Source organism: Malaclemys terrapin, chromosome 2 (genome assembly GCF_027887155.1).
Source record: "Malaclemys terrapin pileata isolate rMalTer1 chromosome 2, rMalTer1.hap1, whole genome shotgun sequence".
In the NCBI taxonomy this organism is placed as follows: Eukaryota; Metazoa; Chordata; order Testudines; family Emydidae; genus Malaclemys; species Malaclemys terrapin.
Genome location: NC_071506.1, coordinates 42554319 through 42578969, shown reverse-complemented (window position 1 = coordinate 42578969; position 24651 = coordinate 42554319). Strand labels below are relative to the sequence as shown.

General features: G+C 38.9%; 1 protein-coding gene across 3 annotated transcripts in view; it reads left to right on the top strand.

Annotated features, from left to right (window-relative positions):
* Nucleotides 1-24651, top strand: part of DPY19L4 (dpy-19 like 4) — a 45465-nt gene that overhangs the window by 9414 nt on the left and 11400 nt on the right. For all 3 annotated transcript variants that reach the window (XM_054018359.1, XM_054018360.1, XM_054018361.1), the window contains 13 exons: nucleotides 7-128; nucleotides 1673-1818; nucleotides 3770-3893; nucleotides 4648-4782; nucleotides 6221-6352; nucleotides 6447-6545; nucleotides 8949-9022; nucleotides 11358-11516; nucleotides 13569-13688; nucleotides 14621-14741; nucleotides 16050-16106; nucleotides 18774-18856; nucleotides 23984-24116. In XM_054018359.1, the coding sequence (XP_053874334.1) occupies nucleotides 7-128; nucleotides 1673-1818; nucleotides 3770-3893; nucleotides 4648-4782; nucleotides 6221-6352; nucleotides 6447-6545; nucleotides 8949-9022; nucleotides 11358-11516; nucleotides 13569-13688; nucleotides 14621-14741; nucleotides 16050-16106; nucleotides 18774-18856; nucleotides 23984-24116 (1505 nt within the window). The remainder of the gene's footprint in view (nucleotides 1-6; nucleotides 129-1672; nucleotides 1819-3769; nucleotides 3894-4647; nucleotides 4783-6220; nucleotides 6353-6446; nucleotides 6546-8948; nucleotides 9023-11357; nucleotides 11517-13568; nucleotides 13689-14620; nucleotides 14742-16049; nucleotides 16107-18773; nucleotides 18857-23983; nucleotides 24117-24651) is intronic.

Genomic DNA, 24651 nt, shown 5'->3' with positions numbered 1-24651 from the left:
CTTCAGGTGTTTATGAGCTGACGCACAACAATAAAACTGTATCGCTGAGGACTATAAATGCAGTGCAGCAAATGACATTGTATCCAGAGTTGATTGCCAGTGTTTTATATCAAGCATCTGGTAGCGAAGTATGTGTACCTCTTCAACTTTGCTTTTATTTTTACAGTATGATATGGGTATGAAGTTTTGTTTGCTATGTGTGTTGAAAGGATGTGGTCTGAGCATAACACTGGGATCCAGGGTCTCCTGAGCTCTAATCCAGTCTCTGACAGGCTCTCTGGGCTTGTCTATGCTAGACTTCTTTACTTAGTGCTGTTTGTTCTTTACATTTGTATCCTGTTTCAAAAGTGTGGGGAATATCTACGCTAGCCTTTACATATGTTAACCCCTTGAGTTAATTGACAGTCAATTTTGTATGACTGCAGAAGTTTATTGTAGACATATCCCACATGACCTTGGGCAAATTACAGTTTAGTAAGTCAGGCTTACTTCACAAAGGGAGGATTAAATAATGTTTTGGAAAAGACTTTGAAATCTAAATCTACCATACTGATTTAAATTGTTTCTGCAGTAAAAGCTAGAAGGCCCTGCACAGTCTAGCCAGCTTTCTGTTTTGAGCAGGTCTACACTTGAAAGTTTTATCATCATAACTGTTGGTTGGAGGGTGTTTTTTTTTCCATTCAGTAACACATCTAATGTAGATGCAGCTATACGGTTTAGAAGTGCCTTATACCAATATAGCTTATTTTGGTTCCCAAACTGGAACAAAGTATACTGGTATAAGCACTTTTATACTGATATAACTGCAGCCTGGTCAACAGTACAAATGCTTTGCCAGTATAGCTATACCAGACAAGCCCCCTAGTGTAGACACAGCGTATGCCTGCGGAAGGTGTTTTTCTGTTGGCATAGTAACATCACACCTCCCCGAATATTTTGTGGACAGAAGTGCTCTTCTTTCAACATTGCTGTATCTGCACTGGGGTTTTGCTGGCATAGCTATGTTGGCTAGGGGCTGTGGGTTTTTTCACATCCCTGACCAAAATAGCTATGTTGACAAAACTTTGTAGTGTAGACCTGGCCTCCCTCTATGCTTTTTGGGGGGGGCATGGGGAGAGGTTAATCAGTATAGGTAAAGTGGCAAAATATTTACACTTAGAAAAGTCCTTTTTCTCTTTCCACTCCCCTGCTCCTCCCTACTTTGTTCTGCCCAAGCTGCATGATTGTATACTGTCTTCCACTCTCTTGTCTCTTTTTCTATATGCTCCCTTGATCTTGGAATCTCATCTGTAACCTCATCTGCCATGCCTTCACTTTATCAAAGTTCCTCCTTTAAACTCTCTCCCTTCAAGAGGCTTATATACTTAAAATCTCACTGCAGTAAGGTGTTATCAAACCTGATCAATGGGAAATCCTCACTATTAATACAAACCCCAGATCATAGCACAAAGATGTGTGCTAAACTCTGATGTTAATTCACTCTGTTTTGTACACACACACACACTATCCTGGAGCATTTTTATGTTGTATACTTAAAACATAAGCTCTTATGATAGGGAGCATATCTTATCTGTCTGTAAAGTATCTAGCACCCTGTTAGCAGTATATAGTCATAATTTACAATTTCAGCTCAGTTGCTACTATGTGTCTTTATTTTTATTTGTAATTTCAGGAGGTTATTGAGCCAGTGTATTTCTACATTGGTATAGTTTTTGGACTGCAGGGAATTTATATGGCTGCATTATTTGTAACCAGTTGGGTTATGAGTGGGACTTGGTTGGCAGGAATGCTGACCGTAGCATGGTTCATTATTAACAGGTAAGAAAAACATCTCTTATGTAATCTAGTTTGTCAGTAAGGCATTTTAAAAATATTGGTAGAGCTGGTCAGAACATTTTTGTTGAAACATTTTTTAAATGTTATTTCATTGAAGCTGAAACGTTTTATGGAGATATATCAATTTCAGAGTTTTTGATGGGAAGATTTTTGAAGTCCAAGATGGATTCCCTGGTCACAGAGTGAGAGAGAACAGATGTTTCAACAAAATTCCATTTGGCAAAAACATTTTAAAGGTTTTGTTTTTGTTCCAGTGTGGAAGGAAAACAAATTTCAAAACCTTGACAATTGCCATGAAATGGAAATCTCATGCTCTGGCCAGCTCTAACTGTTTTGGTTGTGATTCTCTTGCCTTGAACTTCATGCCTTGTGCATATCTTCAAAGCCTCTTGGCTGAATCTGCTTTCTGTAGCAAAGTAGAATCTCTCTTATCTAGAAGACCCTGTTATCCAAATTTGTTGTTTAATGTGTCACTTATCTGAAAACTCCCTGTTATGAACCCCTATAAAAGTATGTTGAAGAGTTTAATGCTGTGAATTGATTCTGAGAATAAACGATTGAGTTTAACTCCTAGTTTTGTCACTGATTTACTATGCATCTGTGATTTATTATTGGCTGTAAAGCACTTTGAGATTCTTGGAAGGAAAGACCTATGGAAGTGCAAAGTACTAATGATGTACAGTAGAACCTTGTTTATCTGACTCTCTATTATCCGTCTCTCCGTACCAAACAACCAGCACACACAGGTCCAGAAATGGGCAATCTCTTCTGTGGCCACTAGATGGCACTCCAGCCACACACTTTCCCATTCTCCAGATTATCCGAATTTTTGATTATCCAATCTGGACCTGGTCTTAATTAGATCAGATAAACGGGGTCCTGCTGAATTTAAGTTGAACATGTTGAAGAGCACTTTCTTTGAGGAAAGGTATAAAGTCATCACTGTTCAGGCTGTGATCAGCAAATAAAAATGCTGTTCATTAGCTGGTTGGCTGAAGTACATGAAGTAGAAAAGGAAATGGTAATGGTGAATAATCTGTATTTTTTTCCATGAGCAAGCAAAATTAAACAACTTTGGAAATTGAAAGCAAAAGTGGATACCGAGCTCTGAATGGACCACTGTGAGGGTATCTGGATAAGCAAAAATTAGATAGGGGTAACATTTTTTTCAAGTGCCTAAACGATTTAGGAGCCTAAATCCAATTTTCAAAAGTGACTTGGGCACTTAGAAGCATAAATTTCACTGAAAGTCAGTGGGATGTAGGTTCCTAGGTGGGATTTAGGCACTCATATTATTTAGGCATTTTTGAAAATGTTACCCTGTGACTCAAGTTGTGTGGAAGCTGTTCAGTCACTATTTATAAGAAAATCCTAATGTTTTTTGGTCTTTGCGCTCCATCAATCAGTAATCTCCGTTTTGTCAGTAAAAGTCTCAAAAGTAGGCAGATGATCAACAGGTGCTGGATTGCTGTTTGGTAATGTTACATGACTCCCGAGACATCATGCAGATATGTTTTAAGCAGTTGAGAAAGTACTTTCTAAAAAGTATATTGCGTAATAGTTGTAAAGTATCTATTCTCTCTGCCATAAACCATACTTCATCTTAATGTGAAAGGCAGCCCTTACGGGCCCCGACCTACAAACCTTAGTCATCTGAGTAGTCCTATTGACTATTCGTATGCATAAAGTGGTAGAATACTTATAGCTGAATAAAGATTTTAAGTCCCTCCATTTTGACTATGTTGAACTTGTGACTTTTACCAATAGTAAAATAGCTTTTTGTTTCTAGTAAACAATGCAGTGTATTAAAACACCAGTAACATGAATGGTTTGCTAATAAGATATCTATGATAACCAGAATTGGTTTCCCATAATATTTTTATTCCATAAACAACTTAATAGTTCTGTTTTGTTTTTCTACGCTTTGTTTTAGGACAGATACAACAAGAATCGACTACTCCATTCCTTTAAGGGAAAATTGGGCATTGCCATATTTTGCATGTCAAGTTGCAGCTCTTACGGGCTATTTAAAAAACAACATAAATTCTTCTGCTGAGGTAAAACATAAGTACTTTCTTAACAAAATGCAACTAGTAGAAATGTGCTCCAAAGTAGTTACACCTTTGTCACCTTATTGTCTTTTTAGGCAGAAAAAGAAGAGAAAAAATTGTTTGCTTTTTGCAAAGCAGCCATCTGGAGTACACCTGGTACTTTAGTTTCACTGCAAAGTGAATATTCCCCTGTCCTCTAATGTTACCATGGTGATTGAGGGGAACAGTTTTGGAATCAACCTTATACTAATGCCACCAACTCTCTCACTTTTGAAATTTGTCAAAAGTTGTGTGGGGGGTTGTTTTTTGAGCTTTTTTTGGCTGCATAAGGTTATAGAGAATTTGGTTCTTTCCTCACTATTCAGGGAGTCGGAAATATGGTGGTAGATACCTCTTCCTGTCCTTTGTCTAGGTTGGTAATTTCTTCTGACATGTCTCATATGATTTTGACTGCTTCAAATATGACCTCTTCTCTCCTCACTGAATAAGACTAAACTGGGGAAAAGAAGAATTCAGCTAACTAAAAATTAGCTGCTTATCAATAATATTAAGACCCCTTACCATGCCCACCCCCACCATCCAGTGCAAAGAAAATGAAACTCCCTTCTGAGAAAATTATGAACTCTTAGTTTAGTATTTTAATTCTTTAAAGAAACAATTTACATTACTAGTGAACTGATTTTTGTTTTAATTATCTCTCAATTTTTCTTATGGCAGAAATACATGATAATTAAGTTAATGTTCTTCTGTGTTTCCCTAGAGGTTTTGCTACCTTTTGGTGAGTGCTTCAACATATACTTTCATGATGATGTGGGAGTACAGTCATTATCTGCTGTTTGTCCAGGCTGTGTCTCTCTTACTGCTGGACAGCTTTGCCCTTGTGCAGACAGATAAGGTATTATGACTCTTCAAACTATTGATTGTTTGTTGGAAACTTGAATTAAACAACTACAGTAACTGCAATGTTTTGTTTCCACAAACTCCAAAGGGCATAGATTATCTCTGTTTGTGAGTTAGAGCCAAACCTGGAGTCCAGTTAAAGTGCACATAACACTAGTCATGAGAATAAAGTGGCTTTAAGCTCATCTTTACATTCTCGTCTTCTGGGGATCAGGGATTGGCGGGGCCTGGTCTTCTGACATAGAGCAATTTGAGGCTTAGGAGAGCCTGAGGGCTGCTCTAAGACTCACTGGTTGTAACACTTCTCTCCCCGCCCCCCCCCCCCCCCAACAAAAAGAAAAAAAAAGTGGGGCCTGGACTGTTGCCATGAATTAGTGTACAGCCACATCTGCTTTGCTCTGGTCATGTCCCCTTTTCCTTTGTGTGTGGCAGCAGGGAGGGGAGGTGCCTAGGGGCTTGTCTGCTGGCTCTGTAGTACTGGAAACTCACTTTGCACTGAATGATTCTCCCCTATAGTTGGTTAAGCAGCCTTTACGGCTGGATAACTTATGTAAACAGGAGGTTCAGTAGGGGAAATATTTAAAGTTTGGAGCTACTCTAAAAATGATTATTCATTTTTATATTCAATCTTTTATTTAGGTTCTTGTACTGTACCCCTCAGCATGGTATGTGTGTGCCTTCCAGATTTCAAAAAAACCCACAAAAGTAAACAAACTCCCCCTCCCCAAATACAGAGTGACTTACATCAAAAAATTAGCTTCCTTTCCATTTCCCCACAGTGGGGAACAAGTTATGCACACCAACCCTTACATGCTTTAGTCCCAAACTGATGGGGCAATATTGCTGGTCTATTGAAGAAACCACTATATTTTAAAATGCACATTGTAAATTCTTTCACTGTATATTTGCATATACATAAAGAATTGTAAGTATCAGAATTGCTGGATTCTGTTTACCCAGAGGTAAGTAATGGTAGCAAGTTGCAGTACCTAAATGTGATCATTCTAAGTAGTGTGACATGGTAAGGTGATATCCAAGTGAAGTGGAAGAAAAAAAGTATCTCGTAAAACATAGCCTTTTAGTCATGCACTTTTACAAATGTGCTATGGAGTCACTGAGCGATAATTATGGAACCCCACCAACATTGCTTTTACATAACTACCTTTCAGAGTAGAAATGTACTTTCTGATATCTCTGGATGGGAGGATGGGTGTTTAGCTAGAGTCTGTCTTCGTCAGCGTCAGGTTAGCAGGGCAACACTGTTTACATTTTACACTATACAAGCAATTTTTGCAATAGAAAACAAAATACTGAATTCTTAGGATTGTGCGGTAAAAGGATTCACAAATTTCTTTCACTTGTAGTTGTTCCACTGTTTTGTAAACAAGGTATGAACTATAGATTTGTTTTATTTTTATTTTTTTTCCCAACAGGTGCATGAAGTGTACAAAATCTATCTGTTCTCCCTGTTCCTGGGATATCTCTTACAGTTTGAAAATCCAGCTTTATTAGTATCTCCATTACTAAGCCTTGTAGCAGCTTTAATGCTCTCTAAATGCCTTCAGGTAATTGGGATATCGTTTTCTGATTCGGTGTGTAGTTTTTGTTGTTTACACTGAACTCCAAATAATTCACATTTTAAAATATTTATTTTTGCAGATGAATATGAAAAAGGGCACATTTATTTCAAGGATGCTAAAAATAATGTACTTTTACTTGGTATTTACGATATCAGTGACAATGAATTTCTTACTGAAGGTAAGATTTACCTTTAGAAAGAGACATTTAATTTGTTGATGTCCTATAGGGAGGGATGCAGTTATGTCTTTATAAAAGTAATCTTAGCAAAAAAATCTTTTCAAATGATGCTTATCCTGTGAAGCTGTTGTTGAACTAGGTTAATGGAAAATGGAAGAATTAAATCTTTAGCCACTTTTGTTTTACAGGGGAAATTTACAAATTAGGGCTGTCAATTATTCACAGTTAACTCAAACGATTAATGCAAAACAAATTAACTAGATTTAAAAAAAAGTCTTGATTAATTGCAGTTTAATCACATTGTTAAACAATAATAAAATACCAATTTAAATTTATTATAAATGTGGATGATTTTCTACATTTTCAAATGTATTGATTTCAATTACAACACAGAATACCAAGTGTACAGTGCTCACTTTATATTATTTTTTTACAAATATTTGCACTATAAAAAAGATAAAATAAATAGTATTTTTCAGTTCACCTCATACAAGTACTGTAGTGCAATCTCTTTAGTGTGAAAGTGCAACTTACATATGTAGAATTATGTGTGTGTATGTATGTGTGTGTGTGTATATATATTAATAATGGGACTCAAAAACAAAACAATGTAAAACTTTAGAGCAGTGGTGGGCACTCTGCAGCCTGCAGGCAGCATGTGGCCCATCAGGGTAATCCGCTGGCGGGCTGCAAGACAGTTTGATTACATTGACCGCCGCAGGCACGGCTGCCCGCAGCTCCCAGTGGCCGCGGTTCATCGTTCCCGGCCAATGGGAGCTGCGGATGGCGGTGCCTGCGGCAGTCAATGTAAACAAATTGTCTCACGGCCTGCCAGCGGATTACCCTGACAGGCCACAGGTTGTCCACCACTGCTTTAGAGCCTACACATCCATTAAGTCCTACTTCTTGTTCAGGCCCTTGCTAAGACAAACAAGTTTGTTTACATTTACAGGCGATAATGCTGCCCGCTTTTTATTTACAATGTCACCTGAAGTGAGAACAGGTGTTCGCATGGCACTGTTAACTGAATGGAAAAATACTGTATCTTTTGTTTATCTTTTTTACAGTGTAAACATTTGTAATCAAAAATAATAAAATAAAGTGAGCACTGTACACTTTGTATTCTGTGTTGTAATTGAAATCAATATATTTGGAAATGTAGAAAACATCCAAAAATATTTATAATAAATTTAAATTGATATTCTATTATTGTTTAATAGTGTGATTTTAAAACTGATTAATCAAGCTATTTTTAATCTCTTGATTAATTGTGATTTTTTAATCGTTTGACAGCACTAATATAAATGTGAACAAAGTGAAAATATGTAGTTGCCTCTCATAACTCAAGCATTTTTATCCAAAATAACACTTTTGGGTTGAAACTAAACCCAGTCTACTCTGTCATAGAAACAGTCTGTGAATCATATTTTAAATTGTTTAATAAATGTGCCTCAAGCACAATGTCTGTTATGGCTTGGCTGGCCAGTGTGAATGGGGCAAGCATTCAGATTTTAAAATGGTGTTCTAACCTAGGGAAAAGCGCCAGCAACCAGGAATAGGTATGAAACATTTTAAGATAGACATTAATTTTCATTTTCATCTGGAACTCAGGAAGGGAGAATCTGTCTTAGTGGGAGTCATCAGGGGCTGGGATTAGACAATGGGATTTTGCTTTCACTTAGCCTTATGTTTTCGTGATTTAGTACCTCTTCTAAGTCAAGGCCTTTTTTTAAAAAAAACTTCCTGCACTCGCTCCCTCCCAAATTCTTCTTGGTTTGTATTACTTAAGATAGATTGAAAAAAAAAAAAGTCAGTACTCACAAGATTTATGAGAGAACACTCAAATGCTTTCCTTTGCTTGCTGCATTAAGCGTGGGTTTTATGCTCTTGGAGCCACAACAAAATTGGCTGATTTTGTAAAATGCATGAGCTGAATTATCGACCAGAACAGAGTGAATTAAGAAAAGCGTGTGAATGCTAAGGGATATAGTTTATTTGAAGGTATCTGATACACCCACAGCTTTTGGCTAAACCAGGGCTCTGTTGACTAGGGGAGTCAATTACCATCCTCTTTGGTTTGCTCTCTCTGCTGGGATTATACCCAGTTTGCAGCTTTAACCCTGCTGGTGGCTGGTCTGGTGGAAGCTGGCTTGCAATTCTTCACTCTCCTCTCCATTTGGAGAACCTGAATGAAGTGAAGAGTATACAACCTTCTGGGAAACACTAAGCAAAATTTATTTAAATGAGATTTTACTGTATTATGAAATTCCTGAACTGATAACAGTGTGGTTTTAACTATATTTTTGGGGTGTGTTGTTATTCCCTGCACTGTTTTGTAATCTGAAGGAAAAGAAGGCTATGTTACAGGTGCTACTTAGTTATCTTCGCTTAATTTTTTTTCAGACATTTGTTCCCCATAAAGAAAATGAGCATGTGTTGAAGTTCCTTGAAGTAAAATTTGGATTAAACACAACTAAGTAAGTTTGAGCTATTTATTTACAGCTGTCTAAAATACATAGAATTTTGAAATTACTCTGAAAAATACAAGCATTTAAATGCAGATGCTCCTAACATTTTGTAGGAGAACTTAGAAACTAATTTTTTACCTTCTTTTAAAAAAATAAAACTTTAGAAATTTGGCACATACAGGATGTGCTTGGGATTTCTGGAATTCTGTAGCACTTCAGTGCCACTTCCTGCAGCAAGGGTAAAAGTTTCTGATTTGTTTTTTTTAATATTTAAACTCTGCATCAGAGAGCCCTGAAAACATCCTACTTCTAACTAATATTCTAAGTCCTGGTCTACACTGGGGAGGGCAGCGTGGGGATCGATCTAAGTTGTGCAGCTGAAGTCGATGTACTTAGATCGACTTACTGTGGTGTCTTCACCGCGGTGAGTCAACTGCTGCCGCTCCCCCACCAACTCTGCCTGCACCTCTCGCGGCACTGGAGTACAGGAGTCGACGGGAGAGGGCTCGATCCCCGCTGGATCGATCACTGCCCGCTCATCCGGCGGGTATTGTAGACATACCCTAATAATAGTGGGAGACTAAGACGGTGATGGGAAACCATGGAGCTAAATTCATATAGTCTAGAAAAGGGAAGACTCTGGAGAGAGAGAGAGATGGCATCAGCAATGAGTATTGTTACCTCAAACGTATTTTTGTAAGTAAACAGAGGGAATTATTGAAAGTTTTGGAAGATTGTAAGACAAGGCGCTGTAATCCTTAAGGTGAGAAGAAAATGTTAGGGCTGGATATTAAAAATGTGTTCTTAACCATAATAATGGGGCAGGGAACTAGAGTACCAGAGCCAATGACAGGCATCATCACTGCAGATATTCTAGAATATCTTAGATGAGACATAGGTAATGATATTGAAATATGCACTTTGTTGGACTCTGAGAGCTCCTAGCACCTGAGGCCAATGTTTACAAACTCTGTACAGGAAGTTCTACCATCTCCACTGAAATGCACTTGCCTCTGTACAAAATGACTTCACAGCATTTCAGGACAGGAAGTAAGGAATACTATTACATACAACTGAAATTTCTTTGGGAATTTTAGGAAGGCAGAATGTAATAAGCTTAGCCAAGACACAGTGATTAACATTCCTATTTTTCCTGAAAGCTCCAGAAAGGGTCTTTAATGGCTACATTTTGTCAGGATTTTGGTTTTATCTCAACTAACGGGTGTGTTAGAGATCTGTATATGAGACTTTTTACAGTGATTGGATTATTTCACTTTTAAGACATGGAGTTACTCCCCTTAAATCAGTAATTGAGACAAATGGATGAGAGTCCTCCCGGATAATTGTGAAACTTCCCATTAGAATTATGGGAGCTTGACCTGTACTCTCACAATTTCCTGTCTCTCTTGAGGTTATCTTAGAAGGCCTGTTAAAATCTCTCACAATCCATGCTTCTGGGAACAGCGCTGGAAACTGTGGGATAGGTACCAAGATGACAGTGCAACTAAATTTGTTTGGAACAAAACTAGAGGGGACATGGGATCGCGGCATAAGAGTTGTTAAAGTGACTCATCACTAGTACCCACTAATGTGGACACAATGCACTGTTCATCCTTAAACTGGTTCTGTCCAGACACGTTGATTGAAAATGGTTTGATTCTCTAGAGTAGATGCAAAAAGAAGAAAAGAGGGAGGAGAAGAAAGGGGGTGAGAAGTCCTAGTAAAGATACAGGAGATGAAGACATGGACAAATTCAGTGCATCATTTACATCATCAGTTTTACATTCCAGTAGAGGATATTGATTTCTAGCAATACATAAATTAAAGACTAGACTTTCTCGGCTCTCTAGTTGAATTCTTTTGTGAGAGGAAGGAAGGATTGTCAAGTGATTAAGACCCAGGACTGGAACTTGGGAATTCCATGTTCTTTTCTTGGCTCTGCTGTAAGCTACCTATGTGATCTTCGATAAACTAGCTCAGCTTTCAGTTTCCTTCTCTGTGAAATGGGGATAAACACACTTCCTTTCCTCAAGGATAAGTCATTAGGTTTAATTCATTGATATCTGTGAAGTACTTTGTGATTCCCCAGAATGAAGTTTTTAGAAATGGATTTTTCCCTGTACAGAAGTGCTTATAAAATGTTATAACCTGCTCTTTTCAGATCACCAAATATACATTTCAAGGATGAGTTTGAGCTGATTTAAAAAAAAAAAAAAAAAAAAGCATGCTTGCAAAACCATTATATATTTGAAAAAAAATTGTTATTGGGGAAGAAATATATTAATTTGGATTCAGCTGAGCAGATAATAATTTCTTTTTATATGTGATATTTCTACCTTACTAGAAACTTTACAGTGAACTGGCTTCTTTGTCAAGAATCCCTTCAGACACCATCTCAAGACTTTTTTTTGCGGCTAACTCAGTCATCTCTATTGCCTTTTTATATTTTAGTATTAATTATCTGCCTTTCTTCTGTAACTCAAGTCATTTTTAGGAGAATTAGGTAAGTGGTTTATTTTTTATCACTTATTTTTATACAGCTAATTTGAGGATTATGAAATTATATATGAACGGTTAGTTGTAATCTTCTGATAGACCAGGGTTTAAAACTGTATAAAACATTTATGAATTTAGCGATAGCTTGATAGCAAATATGAGTGGAAGAGGGCTCCATAGATAATTCCCTGAGAGGTAGTACATCACCCACCCTTGCTGCCAGAAGAGAGGAGGCCTGGATCCTTCTAAGAGCTTCTTGTGTGTCAGCCTCTGACTAGTGTGTTTCTGCTGCAAGAGGATTCATGTTTCTCTAGTATTTGTCTTCACCACAACCTCCTGGCTGCCATGAATAAGGTGGAGGAATGGAGAAGATCTCCAGTAGTCGGCCTCTCCTCTGTATTTTTTGGCCTTGATCTCCTGTTGTGAGTGCCTGCGTCTTCTGCTGCTGAGAGCCAAGCAGTAGAGTAAAACTGACCTGATTCCTTTGTTTCATTATGGCCCACAGGATTCTAAAAAGAACCAATGAAACTGACTAGTGTCTTCTTTGAGTATGTCTTCACTGCATGCGCGCGTGCGTGTGTGTGTGTGTGTGTGTGATTGCAGCAGATGTAGGCATACCTGAGCTTGCTTTGATTGAGATGGCTCACTAAAAATAGCACTGAAATCAGGGCAGGGTGGGCAGTTGCATGGGTTAGCCACCAGAGTACAAGCCCGCCTGGGTACACACTCAAGTGTCTAGCTCATACCACCACTTGTGCTGCTGCAGCTACACTGCTATTTTTAGTGAGCTAGCTCAAACAAAGCTAACCCAGGTGTGCTTTCACATGCTGCAGTCAAATCCCTTGAATACAGTGTAAACATTCCCTTAGTTTGAATCTGTTTTTGCTTGGTAAAACTGTGAACAGTAGAAGAGGCAATGGAACTGTCTGCAGGCTTAGAATGGCACCACTGCATAGGTCCTAATATAGAAGTTTATCTTTGGAATCTTAAGTGCTAGAAAATTACCTTACTCGTTTCTGAAGAGTTTACATTATGCTGACTGTAATGAAAGGTATAGATTCCCTGCTATGCCAGGTCAAGCTTCCCACTTGTGAGGGGTAAAGATGAGAGTGGATTTTTCAAAATCTATCAGACTTTTAGGAGATGAAGATTATGCCATATTTATTGGAAAGTTGTTTCCCCTGAGATTTGTAACAAGTAATCAGCTTTGATGCATGATGATTTTGTCAGTTTTAATTTTTTCATTCTTCAGATTGATTTTCACTCGTAATAATCATGACAACTTTGTGACAAGCAGTGACTTCAATTTATCCAACAAAACTCTTTTTTGGAAAATCTAAAAAAAGTCCAAAAATTATTTTTTGATTGTGAAGTATTAATAGTCTTAGTTCTCCATTTTGTCACAATTAAGTTTATTATTGTGATGTAGCTTAAAATAATTTTATGATTGAATAAAATCTATTCCTTCCCATTCCACCCCTCACCTTCCAAGTTGGTGAATGGATTTGTTTTATATTTGCAAGATAGCAACCTAAATCTGATACTACTAGGATCTGTAATGATGAGATTGAACTGTCTTCCATCCTTTTTTCTGTCCTCAAATTATAGGTGCAGTTTCACTGATTCTACAGCTTGTAGTTGGGCTAATAATGTGACAAAGCATGGTTTAACTTAAGTACAGCATACTTCAGTGCAGAATAGTTACGTGTGTGAAGCCTTCTTACTCTTGAATTAGATTCTCTATTAAAGTTATTTATTATTTGTGTTATCGTAGTGCCTAGGAGCCCTAATCATGGACCAAGCCATGGAGCCAGACAAGCACAGAACATAGACAGTCCCTGCCCCCAAAGAGCTTACAATCTGAGTACAAGACAAGAGACAGAAGATAAATACAGACAGATGGACAGGGGGTACAAGGAAACAATAAGACAATATTGGTCAGCATGATAGATAGTGGTATCGGCACACCAGTGGCCTAGCTGTTGTCAAGTTTTTTGTAGATATCACAGCTTGAGACACTGTGTGAGATAAATGCTGTTTCATTTTCTTCCAACTGCAGTGGTGAACCACTCAAAGAAAAAATTACACTTGACGATGGCCGAATTGGAGAGAGGCCAGAGATAGCTTATCATGTAATCCACACAATGTTAATGGGTTCTCTTGCAATGATGTTGGAAGAGTAAGTTTTATATTGATATTTCTGTTTTGAAAGTGGCAAAATATTACTAACTGGACATGGTACTTTAGTCACCCTTTTAGAAGTTGTCCAAATTGTCCCCCTCCCTCATTCTTCTCTGAAACCCATTTGACATACAACACTACTAATTACTCTAAGAAATAGGTGAGTGAGCTTTGCCATATATCTCCAACAACAAAAAAGTAGACTATGCCTAAGTGTCTTTGGTTTCTTGAACCCATTTTCTTGGGTTTTCCCAGCATAAATATGAGAAGTTAATTGGAACAAATTTTTAATCATTCCCCTGTTGGTCTTCAAATTCAGCTGCTGTGCTAGCATTCTTTTTAAATTCGTATGTTCCATTGAAATCTTATGTAACTTTTTGATGCACCAGGTAGTTCATGGTTAAGGCCATTCTTGAATCGTGGGATGATTGTCCAATAATTGCTGCTGAGTTGTGGACAAGCCATGAAAATTGTGGAAAAGTAATAATGGACCTATTTGTGGTAATAAGGTCCATTATTACTTTTCCACGATTATTTGCTGTCAGGAGCCCGGGGCTCCCACTGTCAAAATTGCACTGAAAGTCTAATATCACAGGAGCCGCAATTTCCAAAATATTGCAAATTAAGTAGGGCCTTATTCATGGTGTATCATGGAAACTAGAAATGGAAAAGACCTCTACTCCATCTCATTTTCTGTTTAGAACATCATGAGATGTGTGTTTTTACATGTCAAGCAACAGCAAAGCAGTTTAAAAAGATATTCTGGACATTTATTCTTATGACACTATATGTAATGCTGTTTAGACTAGAACAATGGCATTTTCCAGACTGTTAGCCAAATAAATTTTAGAGACAGGTGTGTGTTTGTGTCTGGAGTCTGAATACAATCTGTACAATGTCTCATCTTTGGATTTTTGTGGTGTTTCCCAGCATAAAGTACCTGTGGACTCCCTATATGTGTATGCTTGCAGCATTTGGTGTATGCTCCCCTGAGCTTTGGATAACGCTTTTCAAATGGCTTCGACTGAGAGCTGTACACCCAATATTGCTGGTGAGTCATTATTACCAGTTATTTTTAGCCATTAGTGGTAGTTGTTATAGCTAATGAGTACATCTCTTTTACAAGTGATGAGTAATTGGGAATTCTAAAGAAACATTTAAGGTTAGAAAAATAGGGCAGCCTGGACAAATGTATATTTAATTGTCGGGAAAGATTGAAAAATTGTCTAACTAAACAATGGCTGGAATTATTCATATAAGGTTTGTTGAGACCATTTGTCTGCTCATGTTTATGCTACAGCCTCTAATCAGGGTTTAAGAGGGATAAATGCTGCAGTGGGAATCAGGACCACTTCTGTTGTAATCCCAGCTCTACCACTGATGTGCTGCGTGGCCTTGGGTAAATCACATCTCTTTTCTGCCACATTTTACCATTCCATAAAATGGGGATCATATCCAGTTACCTGATTCAAGGGTGCTCTGAGGAATAATTATTTATTGAATGTTTGTACAATGCCTTGGACATGTCATTTGCTATGTAAATGCTAAGCAGTAGTACTCTGTAAGAATTGCCAAGGCAGTTCTTCCAGTGGTAATGTAGTTGATACCAGGTTATGTAAGAACATCTATTTGTTTCTATTTCATGTTTTATTTTGTACATGCAATTAACTGATCTACTGCAGTTTTAATTGTCAATAGATTGCTTTGCATACATTCATTACTAGAAATTACCAAAACAGTGTTATACTACTCCTTCTTTGCAAGACGAGGTTGATTAGCTGAAATGCTGCTGTGCTGTATAATAGGCTGTTCTTTTGTATTAATACTGGGATTCTGAATGAGAGAATAAATATGGTTAAAGGGAATTGAATTACACTTTTCATTCTTTCTTTTTTTCTTTCTCTTGATCACGTTAATGAGAGAGAACCTGTTCACTCTTGCTTCCTTCGCCAGCTCATGTATGCACTTCATCACTGTTACTTGAAGAATAAACTATTCAGACCCAATACTACTAAAGTTACAGTGAGCCAAATTCTGCAGATTTTAATCAAGTAAAATCCTGTTCGTTCATATTGAGTTTTGCTTGATTAAGAACTGCAGAATTTGTCCAAATGTCGTTTAATGTTCATGTCTGAGACTCGTTCTATTATAGCTGACCGCTTTTAGATGTGCAGGGTTGTTGTATATGTTTTGGTCCCAGAATATTAGAGAGATAAGGTCCAATAAAAGATATTACCTCTCCCACCTTGTGTTTCAGTTTTTAGGCACAAACAGTAAATATCCCAGATTCCATGTGTGGAGAATAAAGGAGCAATCAGTAATCTTTTTTGTTTGTTTGTTTTTGTTTTAAATATTCTAGGCTCTCATTCTGAGTATGGCAGTTCCAAGTATAATAGGTTTCAGCTTGTGGAAAGAGGTAAGAAAAAGAGTATTTTAAGGGTTCATTGGAGGCACAGTATAAGTAATGTCTTGCTGGTGAGAGAAGATAGTGCCTATGTGAAGTGTGCTCTAGTGAACACAGTTCTTTAAAAACAGCAAATAAAATCATATATAGTTGTATGTACAAGGATACATAACAATTGTGGCTGGTGCAATTAAAACATGCATTAGTCTGTTGGCTGAAGACAAACACATTCATTTAAATTTTGGATTTATAAAGTAAAGTGATTCTACAGAGAAAATATTGCAAAAGTAAAACATTGGAACATTTTTAAGAGTGTCATCCCATGCGTGTTTTCACTGAGAGGCAGTTAGATAAGTTGGAAGTAGAATTACAGAAGGCAGTTGCAAGTGCTTTATCTGAAAAGCTCCTGTCAACAAGAAATGGAATTCTTAGTTTAGAACCTTACGTAGAAATAGTCTAGATGTTCAAATACTACAGTAAAGGATACCATTTAGGCACTTACATAGATGCGTCCTGATTTAAAAAAAAAAAAGTTCAATTCCATATTGCAATAGTTCAGAAAGGCTATTTCTAAATACTTAATTGTTTTAAACAATTTATTTATGCAGGAAGTGTTAAAAGGTTTATAAATCCTTGCCATGTAAATATCAAAAACAAAACAATCATTACAATAGTGAGCTTTTGTTAAATAGACATTATACAGGGATCAGATTGCTCTTTTAACGGGTGTTATCATATTACAGAGTGAATAGTTGTTAAAATTTAAGTTTGTAAATGGCAAAAGTATCTGAAAATTATAGTTCTTCTCTGTATTGAGATGACATGGACACAAGAACAAATGGATATAAACTGGCCATCAATGAGTTTAGGCTCAAAATTAGGTGATGATTTCTAACCGAGGAGTTAAGTTCTGGAACAGCCTTCCAAGGGGAGCAGGGAGGGCAAAAAACCTAACTGGCTTCAAGACTGAGCTCGATAAGTTTATGGAGGAAATGGCATGATGGGACTGCCTACAATGGCATGTGACCCATCGGCGACTGCCAATAGCAAAAATCCCCAACAGCTGGAGATGGGACACTAGATAGGGAGGGCTCTGTTACAACAGAGAATTTTTTCCCAGGTATTTGCCTGATGAGTCTTGGCTGCATGCTCAGGGTCTAACTGATCACCATATTGGAAGCGGGAAGGAATTTTCCCTTGAGTCAGATTGGCAGAGACCTTAGGGCAGTGGTTCTTAATCAGGGGTATGTGTACCCCGAGGGTATGCACAAGTCTTCCAGGGGGTACATCAATTCATCTAGACATTTGCCTAGTTTTACTAAAATTTCATACAGACAATGAATGACTTGTTTATATTGCTCTATATACTGATGTGTAAGTACAGTATTTGTATTCCAATTGATTTATTTTATAATTATATGGTAAAAATGAGAAAGTGAGCACATTTTCAGTAATAGCGTGCTGTGACATTTTGTATTTTTATGTCTGGTTTTGTAAGCAAGTAGTTTTTTTTAAGTGAGGTGCAACTTGCGGATACGCAAGACAAATCCGACTCCTGAAAGGAGTACAGTAGTCTGGAATGGTTGAGAGCCACTGCCCTAGGGTTTTTTTGCCTTCCTCTGCAACATGGGGTATGGGTCACTTGCAGTTTTAAATCTGTAAATGGTAAATTCTCTGTAACCTGATGTCTTTAAACCATGATTTGAGGACTTCAGTATCTCAGCCAGAGGTTAGGGGTTTATTACAGAAGTGGATGGGTGAGGTTCTGTGGCCTGCAATGTGCAGGACATCAGACTAGATCATGATGGTCCCTTAGTGATAAGGTATGAACATCTGATTGAAATGGTTTATTATTGACGTTCTGATATGATGTATGTATAGCAGTAGAGTAAGACTTTCTTTACACATCTTCTGACTTCACATATGCTGCCAGTGCATTTAAGTTGGCTCTCTGGGAAGCTATAATGGCTTTAAAATGTTGTCAGATATAAATCTATTTACAGTAAATAAAACTTGTTCAATGACTGGGGAATTCTGTACTTCAAATTGTTCTAACAAAACTGTTTTAAGGGTTTGGACACCTAGAGGGCTCTATATGTTACAAATCCAGTTTAAGAAGTTTGTGTCATTATACCATAGAACTGAACTGAAGGAAAGGGGGGGAAAAGTTGCAAAATGTTAAAAAGATCCAGATGTTATAATAATTTTCTCTCAGAAACTTCCATAATTTTATACTGAGGAGAATTGCGTTGGGGTCATTTGAGAAACAGAAGGACACTTCAATAAAATGCATTACTAGATTAAATTACATAGTATTGATTGTTAGACCTACTATTACCCTCTGTAGAGGGACAACTGCGATTTAGTTTACTATTGTATGCTTCAAGTTACTGTCTCGAAAACCAAAGGGAAAAAGTTTGTGGTTTTGTTTGTTTTATAATATAAGGGGTCAGATTCACTCCTTGTGTAAATCCTTTGGAGTTTATGGTACTAAACCATTGAATTTGGACCAAAATATAGAACAGTTTTATTAGACTTTAATTGATCATCTTAGCAATATTTCTTTTGTGACTGTAAAGACTACAGATTACTCTTATTGCTATATTTAAAGTTACAATGTTTGAGAGATCTCATTGGGCTTACCATGGTATGTAATAAACTTCTGTTTATTTTCTTCAGTATTTTCCTAGGATAATGACAGAGCTTTCAGAACTGCAAGAATTTTATGACTCAGATACAGTAGAACTCATGATGTGGATAAAGTAAGTGTGAGTTCCTGGATGTATCTCTGTTTTGTTTTGCTCAAGGCATTTTTGTTTTGAGTAATAACAGCATATTTTATCGTAAGACATAAGAACAGCCATACTGGGTCAGACCAAAGGTCCATCTAGCCCAGAATCCTGTCTTCCGACAATGGCCAATGCCAGGTGCCCCAGAGGTAATGGACAGAACAGGTAATCACCAAGTGATCCAACCCCTGTCGCCCATTCCCAGCCTCTGGCAAACAGAGGCTGGGAACACCATCCCTGCCCATCCTGGCTAATAGCCATTGATGGACCTATCCTCCATGAACTTATCTAGTTCTTTTTTGAACCCTGTTGTAGTCTTTGCCTTCACAACATCCTCTGACAAGGAATTCCACAGGTTGACTGTGCGTTGTATGAAAAAATACTTCCTTTTGTTTGTTTTAAACCTGCAACCTATTAATTTCATTTGATGACCCCTAGTTCTTATGTTATGAGGAGGAGTAAATTCCTTATTTACTTTCTCCACACCAGTCATGATTTTATAGACCTCAATCATATCCCCGCTTAGTCATCTCTTTTCCAAGATGAAAAGTCCCAGTCTTATTAATTTCTCCTCATATGGCAGCTGTTTCATACCACTAATCATTTTTGTTGCCCTTTTCTGAACCTTTTCCAATTCCAATCTATCTTTTTTTGAGATGGGGCGACCACATCTGCACGCAGTATTCAAGGTATGGGCGTACCATGGATTTATACCATGGAGGCAATATGATATTTCTGTCTCTCTCTATGAGCTGAGGGGTGAAAACATTATCTATCCCTTTCTTAATGATTCCCAACATTCTGTTCACTTTTTTGACTGCCACTGCACATTGAGTGGATGTTTTCAGAGAACTATCTACAGTGACTCCAAGATCTCTTTCTTGAGTGGTAACAGCCAGTTTAGACCCCATCATTTTATAAGAACTAAAGAACAAATGGATATAAACTGGCCATCAGGAAGTTTAGACTTGAAATTAGATGAAGGTTTCTAACCATCAGAGGAGTGAAGTTCTGGAACAGCCTTCCAAGGGGAGCAGTGGGGGCAAAAGACATATCTGGCTTCAAGACTAAGATTGATACGTTTATGGAGGGGCTGGTATGATGGGATAGCCTAATTTTGGCAATTAATTGATCTTTGACTATTAGCGGTAAATATGCCCAATGGCCTGTGATGGGATGTTAGATGGGGTGGGATCTGAGTTACTTCAGAGAATTCTTTCCTGGGTGTCTGGCTAGTGAGTCTTGCCCAGATGCTCAGGGTTTAGCTGATCACCATATTTGGGGTCGGGAAGGAATTTTCCTTCAGGGCAGATTGGCAGAGGCCCTGGGGGGTTTTCGCCTTCCTCTGCAGCGTGGGGCATGGGTCACTTGTTGCAGGATTCTCTGCACCTTGAAGTCTTTAAACCACGATTTGAGATCTTCAATAGCTCAGACATAGGTTAGGGGTTTGATACAGGAGTGGGTGGGTGAGATTCTGTGGCCTGCGTTGTGCAGGAGGTCAGACTAGACAATCATAATGGTCCCTTCTGATCTTAAAGTCTGTGATTCTATATGTATAGTTGGGATTATGTTTTCCAATGTGCATTACTTTGCATTTATCAACATTGAATTTCATCTGCCATTTTGTTGCCCAGTCACCCAGTTTGGAGAGAGCATTTTGTAGCTCTTCGCAGTCTGCCTGGTACTTAACTATCTTGAGCAATTTTGTATCATCTGCAAATTTTGCCACCTCATTGTTTACCCCTTTTTCCAGATCATTTATGAATATATTGAAAAGGACTGGGCCCAGTACAGACCCCTGGGGGACACCACTATTTACCTTCTCCATTCTGAAAACCTACCCTTTGTTTCCTATCTTTTAACCAGTTACCAATCCATAAGAAGACCTTCCCTCTTATCCCATGACCGCTTACTTTGCTTAAGAGCCTTTGGTGAGGGACCTTGTCAAAGGCTTTCTGAAAATCTAAGTACACTATATCCACTGGATTCCCCTTATCCACATGCTTGTTGACCCCCTCAAAGAATTCTAGTAGATTGGTGAGGCATGATTTCTCTTTACAAAAACCATGTTGACTCTTCCACAACAAATTATGTTCATCTATGTGTCTGACAACTTTGTTCTTTACCATAGTTTCAACCAGTTTGCCTGGTACTGAAGTCAGGTTTACCGACCTATAATTGTCAGGATTACCTCTCGAGCCCTTTTTAAAATTTGGCGTCACATTAGCTATTCTCCAGTCATTTGGTACAGAAGCTGATTTAAATGATAGATTACAGACTACAGTTATTAATCTGAGTTTTCCCTCCATACTTGATCATGTAGTTTGGGAAGAGAAAGAAGACAGGGATTATGGGCTTGATATTACTTCCATTGAAAGCAATAGGAACTTGTCATTGACTTCAGTGGGAGCAGAAGCAACTTCTGCATGTGTGTGACTTGCTTTCATATAATTTAGTTACCAATCTTAATTGCCAAGTAAAAAACTTAAGTTGGTGAATGTTATATTCTTAGTTCTTTAGATGCTAATTTTCTAATAGCTATTTGCAAAAAACATTGGTGGAGACAAATATCAGGCTTGATCCTGCAAGGTGCATAACCACTTACATTCTTAGCTGTATCAGGGCCAGAGTGCTCAGCAATTGGCAGAATCAACCCTACTGATAGAGGGAATAAGAGATTTAAGTAAAGCAGTAATGTAATGTAGTTGGTTAAAGACTTTCACTTTGACCAGGAGGCTATGTCAGTTCTTGTCCATGGCTGGCTGTGCTGGTCATAACTAAGGCTACGTTTTAGTCACGGGTATTTTTAGTAAAAGTCACAGACAGGTCACGAGAAGTAAACAAAAATTCACAGCCCATGACCTGTCCCTGACTTTTACTAAACATACCCATGACTAAAACTGAGGGGGAGCCTGCCCGGGGCCCCCGCAGGTGCTGTGGAAGGGCAGCCCGGGTGCTGGGGCGGGCAGGTGAAATCATGCGGCCTGGGACCCCCACTGGTGCTTGGGGGTGGGTGGGCAGGCAGTGGTATGTGGCCCGGGACTCCCACACATGCTGGGGGCGGGGAGGGTTGGCAGGGCCAGTACGCTACCTACCTACCTCCACGCCTCTCCCATCCAGTAGCAGCAGACTCAGTTTGGGTGTGGGAGGGGGCAGGAGGTTGGGGCATCGGATGGGGTGAGACGGGCTCTGGGCAACGCTTACCTGGCTGTGGGGCTCCCCAGAAGTGGTGACATTCCCCTCGCTCAGCTCTGTCCTAGGCAGAGGCATGGCCAGGCAGTACTGCACACTGCCTCCGCCTGCAGGCACCCCCACCCCCGGCAGCTCCCAGTGGCCGCAGTTCCCGGCCAATGTGAGCTCTGAAACCAGTGTTCTGGGTGGAGGCAGCGTGCAGAGCTGCCTGGCCATGCCTCCGCCTAGCAGCTGAGCAAGGGGAATGTCGCCGCTTCCAGGGAGCCACCCAGGTACGTGCCGCCCAGAGCCCACCTCACCCCATCCTGTATCCCAACCCCCTACCCCCTCCCACACCCAAACTCTGCTGCTGAGGGCACGGTCGCCTGAGACTGCCCCAGCAATGGCCAGTGTGCCTGGCGCAGGGGCTGCCTGAGCCGCCCCTGAGCCAGGTGCATTGGCCGCTGCAGAAGTCACGGAATCCGTGACCTCCATGACAAACTCGCAGCCTTAGTCATAACAAATACCGAGAGTACAACTGAATCTTACTTGAAGAAAAAATAATTTATCTGTAAAAGTAAATGCTTTCCCAATGAGAACTACAGGCCCTATTTGGCCCTCACACAGTGCAACATCTGTTCTGTTGATGCTCCTGGAACTTGTGCCTTTGAGGGTAGAATTGGGCCCCTTGTGTTCAAATAGTTTAGTGATTTTAACTGTACGTCTTCAGAAAAGACTAGGTTGATAATTATGATGTTCCAACCAATTTCCTCTTTTTGTTAATAGCAGTGTAGGATATTTGTCACCCCGTGGATCTTTATGGCAGCAAGTGGAACCATGCCAAGTGCCTAATGACTTTTGCATTAGCCTGCATATATTACACATCCAGTACATAATTATTCATGGTGAATTGCTTTGAGATATGCTCAACAAAGAGCAGTCTGACTACCACTTTTTACAGCTGTTTGTATTTTTAATGAAAATGGAAATTTTTCAGTTCATAACTGAATATCTTTATTGGCATCTGCTGGCGGGCCACGAGACTGTTTATATTGACCGTCCACAGGCATGTGCCTGCAGACGGTCAATGTAAACAAACTGTCTCATAGGCCGCAGGTTGCCCGCCACTGAACTAGAGCCTGTTAAATATTTGTGTGACCTTTTTTGATAGTCAAGTTGTCTAAACACATATATGTCTTTTACCAGTACATCTTCAAATAAAATAAAACCTTGCCAGGGCAGAACATATGATAAAATGAATCTGATTATTTAAAAATATTCGTTGTGTGGTGGGACTTGCAGGAGCTTTTAATTGCTTTTTGTTGATAGGTAAAATAACTGAGACATATTTTCTGAGTATAGCTTTTGAACTACCTTTATATAAAAATTTGTATTTCTTTTATAGGCGCTCTGCTAGGTGTATATAAATATGTAGCATCTCTTTTCTTGTTCTGTGGTTTTCATTTTTTCTACAGTTATTGCCACATTTCTTTTCCTCCTTCGCCTTCCACCCATTCCTGTGTGTTCTACTTGGCATTCTCTTGCCAGCCCAGAAGACAAGGATCCCAGTCCCTTCAGGACAAAGTGCTGTTTCATGAATTAAATGATGCAGAAGTGAATGGCAGTTAGCCAACCCTTCTCTCCACTCTCTTCATCAGGAGGCCTTAATTAGCTCATGCTCCTAATAAGCCTGGGCTTCCACCTAGCAATGCAAAGGACTTTGATCATGCTACTAGGCCACTTCATAGCTGATTGCTAAGAAGAGTAATTTCAGTTAAATGTGTTAGATGCATAAAGGTATCTTCATGAGCTGGAATTTTTACCTTCACAGGTTATAAGATTCATTTGGGTGTTAGAATTTATATAAAATATTGTTTTAGAAAATATGTCCTTGTACTTAAATGCATGAAGTGATGTTGTTTTTTGTAGAAGACAGGCTCCTGTTGCTGCTGTGTTTGCTGGAAGTCCACAGCTAATGGGTTTGATTAAGCTGTGTACTGGATGGATGGTGACAAGTCTACCTTCATATAATGATGTTGATCTTCTACAAAGAAATGAAAATGTGAGTATCTGATTCCAAAAATGTATTGCGGTATCAGTGATTCATTCTTCATTCGTTATGTGGGAAATGAGTTGAGGTGCTTGATATGTGTAGGAGCATTGAAAATTATACATGTCAAAGAAGATAAGTGAAGGCCACCTGATGGTCTTGTGGAGTTGGAGTTCCAACATGGGATCCAAGTTCAGGTCTCCGTGTCCCTTGTTTCCCGGACCACCTGGGATGAGGAATTTTTATTATTTATTTATGCTAGTGCCCACCATGTGGCAGGTGCCTTCCAAACATTAAATACCAATGGAGTTTACATTCTAAGGATAGACAAATAGACAGAGGTTGGGGAAGGGTAATATACATGGCAGCTTGATTCACCATAAGCAACATGGCAGAAGTGGGTTTTAAGAGGAACATGTTAGGAGAGTTGTGGCCTTGCTGATGAGCTCAGGGAGGTTTTGCCATGCATAGAAGACTGTGTGGAAGAACACTCAGGAACACTGAGCGAAGGGCATCGGGGGCCAATGTGAAGTATGACAAAAGAAGA